The 13,262-nt window shown below is 41.6% G+C and overlaps 1 protein-coding gene across 1 annotated transcript; it reads left to right on the top strand.

The window, feature by feature from the left end:
• Nucleotides 1–9,872, top strand: LOC131105377 (beta-2 adrenergic receptor). The gene is made up of 2 exons (XM_058053422.2): nucleotides 1–363; nucleotides 8,375–9,872. The coding sequence occupies exon 2, from the start codon at nucleotides 8,409–8,411 to the stop codon at nucleotides 9,453–9,455; it is 1,047 nt and encodes a 348-aa protein (XP_057909405.2). The 5' UTR covers nucleotides 1–363; nucleotides 8,375–8,408; the 3' UTR covers nucleotides 9,456–9,872.
• Nucleotides 9,873–13,262: the final 3,390 nt, after the last annotated feature.

The raw sequence follows: 13,262 nt of genomic DNA, 5'->3' as shown, positions 1-13,262 counted from the left end.
ATTGGTGATTAGCAAAAATTCTGACGACGAGAATGTCTTTTTAACATCATCCTGTTCAACTTTGGAGTGTGTGTGAAGGAAACGTACCCTCCTCATGCAGCCTCGGCCACTGGCGAGCAGCATCAGACCGGTGTAGCGGCGGGGTGGGGGCTCCTCTGTCATCATCAACATCACCATCCAATAGAGGCTCCAGGCGGGGACACTTTTAAAGCGTTTCTCAGCAGCTCAGCCGACCAGAGTGTGCATCCTCCTCCAGCGTCCTCACTGCGGGACGTCACTTTGCCAACATGGACGAGAGGTGCCTTTGAAGCGGGGAGGCGAAGCTTAACGACGCCGGTGCCTTCATGGAAGTGACCCTTTAAAGTGAGTATATATACGGAATCTTTGAGGCAGTATGGATGCAACGCAGGGGAGCACATTTTTCATACTTTTTTATGCATTTTAATGAAATACAATGTGGAAAAACATCAGCTTCTCATGCAAAATTTTGATGGACATTTAAATTTAAAATGTCAAATCTCACAATAATATTGTTAATAATAATAATATTAACATTTTTGCAAAAGTTCATGTATAAGTGAACTCCAAAATAATGCATGTTGTGAGTATTGTTTATATGTGTCTATTTGTCCTTGCACTCTGGGGATGATTAGCTGGATATGAGCGAGCTTTCTGCATGAGTGGGTAGATGCATGCAGGGAGGGGGTGATTCGGAGAGAAAGACAGGAGGGTTGTATAGTTGGCTGCTGGAGGACTTGAATGTGAAACTGAGAAGCCAGATAAGCAATGGCAAGGGAGGGAGAGCCTGTAGCCAAGCTTCCTCCTTTTGGAGCATCTCCAAGAAAGTGCTTCCATCATGTGGAGATGCTTCTTCTTCTGCTTCCTCAAAGCAAGCTGGCTCTCATGCAGTCATTAGTGGCATCAGGTGCAGCAACACACACATAGTTGTGTAATAATATGGAAATAAGCAATAACATGCACATATAACAGCAGTATCTTTACAAAAATCATTGGCTTTCTCAGAGGTATTCCTTAAACCTGCTTATTATTGTGCTGCGTGAGAAAAGCAAGGAAATCAATCACATCAATTGGGGATGCGGGTGCAGAATCCTGCTTCATGTTGCAAAGATTCGACAGTTTGTGTGTCTCTGCGGATTAAAGATGCCACAGCCAGCCCAGAGTTGTGTTTACTACTACAGCTGTCCACTTAGATTATGATGTCACTCCTCCACAGCTGGAGAGTAGCATCCGTCTATCTGTCCATTCTGCCTCAAGTGAGCTCACGTTACATTGCGAACAACCAACAAAATAGTTCTAACATTCCCTATTCTAATGTCATTCCCACTGTAGCACTTGCATGTGTTTCCATTTCTGTATTCATCCCTCAGTGGAAAAAAATGGACATCCCTGATTTATAAAGTACCACCCCAGTGAGAAGACAAGTTGTGTCCTAATTGAGCGTCTACAACTATGGAGGACCCAGACCAGACCTTCACTAGCACCCCAGAGAGTCATCCATTCATTCATTCATTTTCTACCGCTTTTTCCTCACGAGGGCCGCGGGGGTGCTGGAGCCTATCCCAGCTGTCTTGGGGCGAGAGGCGGGGTACACCCTGGACTGGTCACCAGCCAATCACAGGGCACATATAGACAAACAACCATTCACACTCACATTCATATCTATGGACAATTTGGAGTCACCAATTAACCTAGCATGTTTTTGGAATGTGGGAGGAAACCGGAGTACCCGGAGAAAACCCATGCATGCACGGGGAGAACATGCAAACTCCACACAGAGATGGCCAAGGGTGGAATTGAAGCCTGGTCTCCTCGCTGTGAGGTCTGTGCGCTAACCACTAGACCACCGTGCCGCCCCCAGAGAGTCAAGCTACAAAAAAAAAATAGTCAACGACAATATAACTGAACTCAAAATGCAGTATTTAAATGAAACTTTTTATTAATCGATAGCCCCCTACACCTTATAACCGGTTAGGCCACCATTAGCAGCAACAACTGCAATCAAGCGTTTGTTATAGCTTGCAACGAGTCTCTTACAGGAGTTATCTTTGCACAATTGTTGTAATTCAGCCACATTGGGAAGGTTTTCCAGCTTGAAGCACCTTTTTAAGGTCATGCCACAGCATCTCAATACCGTTCCGGTCAGGACTTTGACGACACCACTCCAAAGTCTTCATTTTGTCTTTCTTCAGCCATTCGGAGGTGAACTTGCCGGTGTGTTTTGGATCATTGTCCTGTTGCAGAACTAAAGTTGGTTTCAGATATTCTTCAGGATGTTTTGGTTGACAGCAGAATTCACCGTCCCAGGTCCTGAAGCAGCAAAACAGCCCCAGACCATCAAAGTACCACCACCATATTTTTAGTGTTGCTGTGATGTTCTTTTTCTGAAGTGTAATGAGATGTATGCCACTGGGCCTTTTGAGCATTATAGTTAGAAAAGCCAAATGGGAATTCTAGTGTTAAATGTGACAAACTTGCAAAAATAAAAATCAAATCAGGAAGGGTGCAAACACTTTTTCACACCAATGTATATCACAAATCTGAGATGCATTTTTTTTCTTGAAATATATTACAAAATATCAGAGTGGCCCTCCCTGAAAAACATTTGAACACCCTCAAGCTTGATAAAATGACCACAAGGATGTGAGCTGTCAAGTGACCTTTTTAATCAGTTTAATCACAGTTCTCAAATTTCTCATGATAAATCCCTATTTGCAGAGGCGGTATGTCTGAAATATGCCATTTTTGAGACTGTATATGGGGCTGGAATAGCCCAGGATTCTGTAGGAACGCTATATTGTGCCTCTGCCTGCCGTCATAACAAAGGAGTGTGGCTTGCCATGATGCACACACATTATCTAAATATTTGGACAAATGAATTAAATAATTTAGTTACCACAGGTAACGCATTCTTTTTGACAACTCTAGTAAAAAGCACATTTTTCTTTTGTGGTGCCATGCCATTTTTATGAACTGGCCTTCAATTACAATGAAATGTTGCATATAGGGGTTGTAAAGCTGCCCTCTCCCTCCTTTGTATGTTTGTTTGGAGGTCCAAGCAGACACATAACATACATGTGTTATTATAAGTCATCTTTTTATAAATAAAGTAGGGCTCGTCCTCATGATGCTGATGCTAACTTCATTACAGCAAGCGAGGCTTTTAATTCATCGTCTGTCCATTACACGGCAACCTTGGAGGCAACTGTGAAAAGGAGCGTTTGCTGTGTTTTTGTGTCATGTAATGTAAAAGGACAGGCCCTCTTCTTTGTTGCTTTGGCTGGCTGTTGGGTGAACCTGACAACCTAACGGAACAAAAGCTGTTTTTAACCAATTCAAGGCCCAATCCTTATACAAGTGGGAGAGTGTTGTTGGTTGTCTTCAAGGCTTCTTCCTCTGAAAGGAGTTTTTCCTTGCCAAGTGTTGCTAACGTGACATAATAAATCCCTCTTGGTAGCTTTTGTTGTGTTGACTGTTGGATGAGCCATAAAGATTTTTAAAATGACAACAAATGACAGTAATTCTCCAATAAATCCTCATATAAAGAATGAAAAAATAAGTATGAAACAATGTCAGCTCTTGGATTCAACTAAGCAAATAAGTAAGAGCTTCCCATTGGATAATTAGTGAATAATTAGTGCATCGTCATTGTCAGAACTCAATTTAAGAAACTACCAAGTTGTACTGTATCTATGTTAGATACACCGCTTATCCCAGCTGTCTTCGGGTGAGAGGCGGGGTACACCCTGGACTGGTGGCCAACCAATCATAGCGCACATATAGACAAACAACCATCCACACAGAGATGCCGTGGTGGGTCTCCTAGCTGTGTGGCCCGTGCGCTAACCGCTAAGTTAGGAAAAACCTTAGTATTGGAAAATAGCTTGACTTACAAACTAGATAAAAAGAAACTAAACCCGGAGGCAATCAGAATACTTTCAAAGTCAAGAATGTGCTGTTGCAAGACAAAGATACACATCTTTACATTCTGTGTATGAATGCCGAAGAACATTCTCTTGGAGAGATATTTGATCAATACCAGGTCAATGTTCACACAATAGTTGACTAAACAAGGACACTTCCCATTGTAAACTGTGTCTGAGTGCAGTTATTTAATATTCCGTGACATGTTTCAGCTGCTAACAATTTAATTAACCCTAACTGATGCTTTGTATAGCTTCTCAGAAACAACCATGTCTAATGACAGCCTGCGGTTATGGAAAATATACTAAAATGGGGTTAATAACTATTCAATGCATTATTAAAAAGGTGGAAGCACAGTGGGGAAACTGTGCAGTACCGTCATGGCCAAAAGCTTAGAAAATAACACAAGTACTATATTGGTTTTGGAGTAAAAACATCCTAATTACATTTAGAACCACAGTGTTTTGTCAATTTAAAATTGGCCTGGGTTTGAATCTCCACTTGGGCACCTCGGTGTGGGTTTTCGCCCACATTCCAAAATAATGCGTGTTAGCCTAACTCTAAATTGTCCATAGGTATGAATGTGAGTGTGAATGGTTGTTTGTCTATATGTGTCCTGTGATTGGCTGGCGAACAGTCCAGGGTGTACCCCGCCTCTCGCCTGAAGACAGTTGGGATAGGCTCCAGCATGCCCTAGTGAGAATAAGCGGCATAGAAAACGGATGGATGGATGTTGGCCAGCACTTACCATGATTCACCTTCCAGTGTGCATCATCATGCTGGAAAAAGCATTGTTTGCCACCAAACTGTTATAGGATGGTTTGGAGAAATTGCTTTTTAAGTCAATCAGCATGACTGAGTCATCTTCAGCTTTTGACCTTGTCAACACTCTGACCTACTTTAGCCACAGAATCACCGGCATTATGTCAGCTAGTCCTTTTGTGACAGGGCTAAAATGCAGTTTTTTGGGGGATTAAGTTAATTTTCATGACAAAAAGCGACTTTGTTAATCATTGCCATTCATCTTATCATCGTCACAACATTCTGGAGTGTGTGCAGAATAGCCATGATAAAAACTATTTTTAGAAAAGTGTAATGATGTAGATAAAGGCAACAGTTAAGAGTTCGTGTGAATGAGGCCGGGCTGCACTGTATTTGTTATGTTCGCCAAGCGCATTGCAAGGTTATGTTTTTGCCGGCATTTTTGTGTTTGTCTGTCTGTTTGAAGAAGAAGACATTTTATTCGTGTCCGTGGGGGAAATTGACTTGCAGCAGAGAACACTCAATGGCATTGCACACACACATAAAAGAAACACTTACAGATAACATGTCCACATTCCACACATGAAGGCCAGCTGGATCATTTTTCCTCTACATATTTAAAATTTTGATTGCTGCTGGGAAAAAGGACAGTTTTTTTACTGAGAAGGGCAATTACGCCTGCAGATGGCAATAGTTTAAAAAAAGAGCCAAGTGGATGCCTGCCATCTGTGTCTACCTTGTTCATAATTGGGATTTTATAAATGCATTCTATGGAATTCCCAACAGTTTGCTACTTCATTTCCAAAACAACAAATTATTCAGAATGTCAAGACACTTTCAATAAATCACAGTAAAACACATGGGCCATTTTGCAACTTTTCAGTTTGTGTTCAAAATAACATGAAAAGTTCTGAATAGATTTGGAAATTGAAAATTTCAGGAATTGTCGGAAATATGGCATATGGCATATGGAAGAACAGATTCAAAGGATTGTTTAGCATTGCAAGATGTGAGATGCATTTTCAGCATTTGTGCATATAACGCCCCCAAAAATGGTCAGACCACTTGCAAAAAAAATACAGGACAAGTTTCCAACAGGTTCTGCAAAATATCAATGGCTGATCCAAAAAATTTAGGTTTATTATTTTGGTGTGAATAATAATATAGAGAGTGCTTAACATGTCAACGCACACTTCTTGTCTCTCACTCAAATTGTACCGTGTGGGAGTTGCTACGCCTCTGTGCCAAACTGAATGGTCCATACCAAAAAAATCAGATTACTGGACCATCACCCCCCTCCAGTGAACAGGAGGGGCGTAATGGTATGACAAGTTTTTATGTGTACCTCAGTATGAAGGGTTTAATGGTTCAGTTCACATAAAACTTTATTCGCTTTTATGTAAAATGATTTTTAAAACAAAGCTGAAATGTAGTCCGCTTTTAGTCACACTACGCGAGCTTGTGGCTGTGCAACCCCCCCCTCGCTTGAGATGGGTATAGAGTGGGAAATTGGTATGGAGCTAGCAATTCAATGTGAATATGAATACATGTATTGTTATACCACCAGTGAACAGTATGTTTTTTATGATAGATTCAAGCTGCATAGCGGGTGAGTGATTTGCCCGCAGGCCTCACAGAGTTCAATTCCACCCTCGGCCATCACTGTGTAGAGCAGGGGTCACCAACGCTGTGCCCGTGGCCGCCCATGCGCCCACCACCTAAGGCGCCCGCGAGGCGTCTTCTAAAAATAGCACTGCTCACAAATTATCATTGTTATTTTGTGCTTTAAATTTTAAATCAGAATTGATTACATTAATGTATTTTTTAATCATCTTATAACATCAAAAATTAAAACAAAAATATTTTATAACGAACTCTTACCTCAAGTCAAAGTTCATGTGTGCGCACACGTCCGCTCACCGCTTTTCCGATATAGTGCAGCGGTGATGAGGAGTTAGCTTACTCGTGCAGTTTAGCCCCCAAAAACATGGCAGAAAAGCGAAAAAGGACTTACATTTTCCACAGTGATTGGGAGGAAGAATTGTTCTTTACGTATTTTGAAGAAAAATGTATGTCTTATTTGCGGGACGACTGTTGCAATACCAAAGTGCACAATGTGGAGAGAACCTTCAAAACTTGTCACGAAAGGTTCAATGCGAGCTACCCACCCGGCAGCGCATTAAGGACGGAAAAGGCCCGTTTGTTAAAGGCAGCTTTGGACAAACAAAGGACTTTTTTCACCAGGCAGGTGAACAAATCACAGAAAGGTGTTCCCTCTGACTTTCAAATATGTGAGCACATAAATAAATGTTTCTTGTTAAAAAATATGTTTTTGTTACCATTATTGTGGAAAATAATTAACATTGATATGTGAGCAGTCGGGTGGCACGGCGGACTAGTGGTTAGTGCGCAGACCTCACAGCTAGGAAACCAGGGTTCAATTCCACCCTCGGCCATCTCTGTGTGGAGTTTGCATGTTCTCCCCGTGCATGCGTGGGTTTCCTCCCACATTCCAAAAACATGCTAGGTAATTGGCCACTCCAAATTGTCCATAGGTATGAATGTGAGTGTGAATGGTTGTTTGTCTATATGTGCCCTGTGATTGGCTGGTCACCAGTCCAGGGTGTACCCCGCCTTTCGCCCGAAGACAGCTGGGATAGGCTGATAGGCTGATAGAATGAATGTGAGCAGTCGCTTCACATTGTGTTACTACTACTATTCCTTTTGTTCTGATTACTAAAAAGTGATCCGTGCAGTTTTGTCATTTTGGAAGTTCACCGCAAACAGGTCATGTAGCCCTTCATACTATCCGTGTTCACAAAGTAGCCCTCGGCCTCAAAAAGGTTGGTGACCCCTGGTGTAGAGTTTGCATGTTCTCCCCGTGCATGCGTGGGTTTTCTCCGGGTACTCCGGTTTCCTCCCACATTCCAAAAACATACTCGGTTAATCGGCGACTCCAAATTGTCCATAGGTATGAATGTGAGTGTGAATGGTTGTTTGTCTATATGTGCCCTGTGATTGGCTGGCCCGAAGACAGCTGGGATAGGCTCCAGCACCCTCCCGACCTTTGTGAGGATAAGCGTTAGAAAATGAATGAATGAATGACAGTTTAAAACAGTAAACATTAACTTGTACAGTAAATTGTACATATTGTACATATGTAATATTGTACATATTACTGTTATATCTTGTTGCATTCACAGATCATACTGTTTATAATTTATATAATCTGCAATAGCCATACTCTAGTCACTTCATTGCAATACTGTACATATTACTGTTATTATATATATTGTCACATCCATACTGTACATACTGTTTATAATCTGTCAGCCATATTCTGGTCATTTATATCCCTGTACATATCCTCACTGTATTATAGTCATAGCCTGTTATAGTTTGTAGATCTGTCCATTTTTCTGCATTTACTTACTACTTAGGTACTTATAAAATTGCACTTCTGGTTGGATGCTAACTGCATTTTGTCGCCCTGTACCAGTGACATGAGCAATAACAATAAAGTTGAATCTAATCTAATCTAACCTAATCTAAGCTAAATGCTGAAGTGTTTCATAGGGTGCCTTCAAGGTATCTTCTACATTTCCTGTTGCTCAGTGTTGATAGCATTTGTTGGGTTTTGATCCAAGAATGAAAGCATCTTTCCTTTCAGGTGGTAATGTGAGCAAGCGGCCTCAGTTTGTCCAATGATTGACACCAGTACGCCGGCCATGCTGGACAGAACCGGGCCAGCGCACTGCACAGTGTGCTGCTGCACGCTGGCCAACAAAATCCTCATGGTGGTTTTCATGGTGCTGCTGATCCTGGCCATCCTGTTCGGGAACCTACTGACGCTGGCAGTGGTTCTGGGCACCAAACACTTCCACACGCCTCAGGGATACCTGAAGGCCTCGCTGGCCGTGGCCGACCTGGCGGTGGGAGTCTTCGTGGTGCCACTTTCAGTCTACGCAGAGGTCTACCTCATGGCCACCGACTCCGCCCCCGAGTGGACAGCGTCCAACTCGCAGTCAGTGAGTTTTCACCCTTGCAATGTCATCGGGCCCATCTTTGCTGGATGCACATTGGTGTCCATCACCACCATATTCTTGCTGACCATCGAGCGGAGCATTGCCGTGCTGCGCCCGCTGCACAAAGACTCCGTGATAACCCGCAAAAGGACCACCATCCTCATCGTGCTCTCCTGGCTGGGGAGCTTCTTCCTGGCCGTGTCGCCCATGGTCTTCAGCCGTGAGATCGCCCTGGAGTACAACCCCTGCAGCCGCATGTGCAACTATGCACTTGGGACCATCAGCGAGTTCCCCTCGCAGGCCTGGAACATCCTCCTCCTCTTCCCGGCCTTCGACTTCACTCTGCTGGGCGGCACGGTGGCCATCAACATCATCTCGCTGTCCAGCATCAGGCAGCACTCGAAGCGCAGGAAGCACCTGGCGGAGGCCGAGTGTCAGAGTGCCACTAAGCCCAGCTTTTCTGACATTAAAGCGGCCAAAACCATCGGGACACTGACGGTAGCCTTCAGCGCCTCCTTCACGCCCATCGCTGTCTTTGTGGTGGGCAACGTTTTGGGAAACGAGTGGTGTAACTTTTCCTTTTTTGCTTTCTGGATTTTGGCAGCCAACAGCTGCTGCAACGTGATCATTTACAGCGTACGCGATCAGAAGTTCAGGCTTTGTGCACAGAAGCTGCTCATGCCTCTGCAGAAGAGCGAAGCAAACAAGAGCTGCAGACAGACTTGACCTTTCAGTATTTAAACATGCTTTGCTGTGTGACGTCTTACGAACGCTGATCATTGTGGGAGTGGCTAGTCTTGTTCTGTGTCAAGATGTGGAATGGTTCTGTAGCTCAGCTCCTCATTGAAAAAGTGTGATGCAGACCAACATCTCAGATATCACAACAAAGTTCCTCATAAAAACACGCGTCTGCAACACTTTTAGTGTGGTAAAATGTGTCCTTTCCAGCATTGTGCTTGACTTGCATGGAAATTAAGTTTCTAAGTGATGTATTGGAATTGTTTTGGAGTGGTTGTCATGTGACAGTCATGTGAGTATCCCAGGATATGGCTTCCCTAAAATGGCAAAGTGTCAGGTCAATTTGCTCTTTTGCCATTCAATGTCATTTTAAAGCCAGAGTCAAAGATTTTTACAAGAGGTTTTTTACAAGAGGTATCTTAGAATATTCGACGATTCGATTCAGAGTCTGATTAGACAACAAATCTCCCTGTGGAATAGGATGAAAATGTCACGTGACCAAGAGTGTGCCATTCTGGGAATTCTTTGTTTTTCTTATAAATAGCCTATTTTGATTTGAAAAAAAACACACCCTAATTTGTGTTAATAAAGAATTGAAAAATATGTGTGTGTTTAACAGAAAACCTATACTTACCATGAATTATTAAAATCACCTGCTTCAGTGAACACCACAAAGACACTTATTGGCTACTAAAAAAGTCATCCAACGTGTGAAAGTATTTCAAAAAAGTTATATATTACAGTTAAATAGTAGTTTTTGTCCACATCTTACATATCACGCGACAACCTACATGGCTGTTATCATTTAAAGGAAAACTGCACGTTTTGGGGGGGAAAATTTGCCCATCATCCACAATTTTTATATGAGACATGAACACACATCTTTCTCTTTTCTGTGCTTTCTAAAAGATATAAAAACAGATAAAAAGAGACAGCTCATTACCGCATGGAATGGGACACACATATGCTGTCTACAAACACCGCTATTAAAACACCTCCAATAAGGTTGAATGGTTTTACTGCATATATACGTATGTATATCTGCTGTAACCATGCAACAGGTACATTCATGATAGCATGTAATACTTTTTACTGTATTTTGTTCCATTTAAGCATTACTGGAATGTCATTCCTTAGCGCATTGCTTTCACATATCCATAGACACACATATACCTAAACTCAGAAAGAAAACCATAGCAGCAGTGGTGGCAGCGCCAAAATGTAGCCTTACCTTTTTGGTAGGAGTCTAACGCAATATAAGCACAAAGCTAACGTGCTTCCGTGTGGTGTGGCGAAGTGTCAGAGTGCCAGGCTGCTTGTTTGTTTTTCTTACAAACTGATTATGGAGTCGCCACAGCGGATCTTTTAACAATGTTAATAATAATCATAATAATTGTGTTGGTGTGGCTTGGTTAATATGCACATGAATGGAGCGTTGTTAGCGCTTTTTGGATTTGAATATGTGCTTCCCATTAGGTACAGTAATGAGCTGTCTCTTTTTATCTGTTTTTATATGTTTTGAAAGCATATGTGTTCATGTCTCACAAAAGGATTGTGGATGATGGGCAAAAGTACAAATTTCCTTTAAAACCTGACTGTGGATTTTAATCCAATAAAATTAGGTTGCTAACAGTTTGGCAAGCTGTTGTTTTACAAGCCATGTTCCTATTTTGTTTGCGCTTTTCTGATGTATGAATGCGATAGTATTTCGGTTTTGTTTGTCTTAGTTTCTGTGTCACTAAATAAATTAAAGGTACTATTGTTGCACACCTAGTTCTTACAATATTTCTTCAATTAATTCTTACAATACAAGCAAGGAACTCTCTAATAGGCTTTTAGCCTTAAAACTGCCACAGAAAGCCTGACACAACGACTTCATATATTTTGGCCACAATAGTGGCATTTTTCGATATGAGGGGCATTTTGCCACAGGGCCCGTCTACAAAAACACCCTGCGGCATCAGTGCATGCGAAGAGGCGAGAGATACGGCAAGAACTTGTGGCTACTTCACCATGACAACGCACCTCCTCACAACACCCTGCACATCGGACAATTCCTGGCTGTGCTGAGAAGAGCATCGCCAGTCTGGAGCAACCTGACCTGACCTCAAGGCTGGATCTTCCCATATTTGCATATTTCTGATCAAAAAAATGAAGGCAAGATGCCGTGAGATGATTTATACACATTGAGAGAGTTCTGTGGGCTGTGATGCTAATGCATAATTACAGTAATCCCTTGTTTATCGTGGTTAAATGCTCCCAAACCAAACCATGATAAGTGCATTTCCGTGAATTAGGATTCTTTATTTATAAATTGAATATTTTCATAGTTAGAAGAGAGACATGTCATCTAAATATAATTGTTTTAACATTAGTAGTGCCCTCTACTCATGAAACAAGTCACCTTTATACTCTTACTTATAGGTTATCACATGGGTTGTCTGGTATCAGGCCAGGTATCATGCCCCCAAGTGTCAGTATCAGCCCAAGACCGAAGGTCGATACTGGGCCTGATACCAGACAAACCATGTGATGATCTTATTATCATATACTATTTAATCATGAGCTTATTATCAGGTACTATTTAATCAAAATACCATTTTGTTTCCAGAAAATGTTCAGTTTATTACATGTATTATATCTAAACAGTGTAAACACAATAATTGCAAAAATATTTCAACAATAATATTTTATCAACAGTCTTATCTTATCAATGTCTGACAATTAAAGTTCCATTAATCAAGTTTGGGTTTTTTGGTGACTGGAGAAGCACTAGGGATATTTATAGTTACAGTGACATTTCCTGTCACATGCGCGGAGTTTAGAAAGTTAAGCCCGACTTGTATTTGTATTTTTTATTTTTTCGATCATTTCAAGAGTGTCCTCCTCATTAATGGTGATAAAACGTTCCATTTCTAATATTCTGTTTGCTATTTTCCCTATTTGTCTTTCGCCGGGAGTGTCAACCGCTGACATGTTGACAGAGCACAGACGGCAGCAAAATAAACGCTGTGTGTTCACGCTCGTGCGCTGTTCTCTGATTGGTTGCTTCACGGGCACGATACCAGAGCAGCGAGCTCTGAGTGGACAGCTACGGGGGCTGATACTGGACATGGTTAAACTCTATATTTTATCAGTATCACTGCCCTGGGCTTTGACACAGTATCATTTCTGCCTTTTCCCGTATCATTCATGGGCGGTTTCTAGGGTACAGGGCCAATTAATACTGTGGTATGTGATAATACCCAATATAGGAGCCATAATATCAGAATATATGATGTATTGTCTCAATGCAACATTACTGACACCTTGTGACCAGTCTAGAACACTACTACTACTACTCATTATTATTATGAATGTGTCTTCTGAATGCCTTATATTTGCACCTTAGTTAATTTATCAATTTTCTTTGCTTAATTTAGGCCAAATTTGCTTCAATATGCATATTTTACTAACCAGGCCGTAGTCAAAAATCATGACAGAGTCAACAGGTCCATGTGCAAACAAATACATTTCACACTGAAATGCATTTGATATTCTATTGACTTTATTTTTGCCAGTACCTAACAGCGTGCTTGGGGATATTTTACACATATGGAAATATTGTACTATACGAATTGTCTGTCACAAACAGATTTACATCCCAAGTGGACAGGCTTCATGATGAAATAAATGAAGAGAAAATTACATGAATAGCCAATTACTGTATATTTGCATCTTCTCATGAGAATTGATAATCTCAAGGGGACATGTGATAGCTTCCAAATGAGACGGTGAGCATCCATCATCATCATG

Source organism: Doryrhamphus excisus, linkage group LG5 (genome assembly GCF_037039965.1).
Source record: "Doryrhamphus excisus strain RoL-2023G ecotype Guam linkage group LG5, RoL_Dexc_Guam_v1.1, whole genome shotgun sequence".
Classification (NCBI taxonomy): Eukaryota; Metazoa; Chordata; class Actinopteri; order Syngnathiformes; family Syngnathidae; genus Doryrhamphus; species Doryrhamphus excisus.
This window is presented reverse-complemented; position numbering and strand designations above follow the sequence as displayed.

Bases quoted from the DNA above. Each gene is read 5' to 3' on its own strand.
- LOC131105377 (XM_058053422.2), top strand. From the start codon at position 8,409: ATGATTGACACCAGTACGCCGGCCATGCTGGACAGAACCGGGCCAGCG.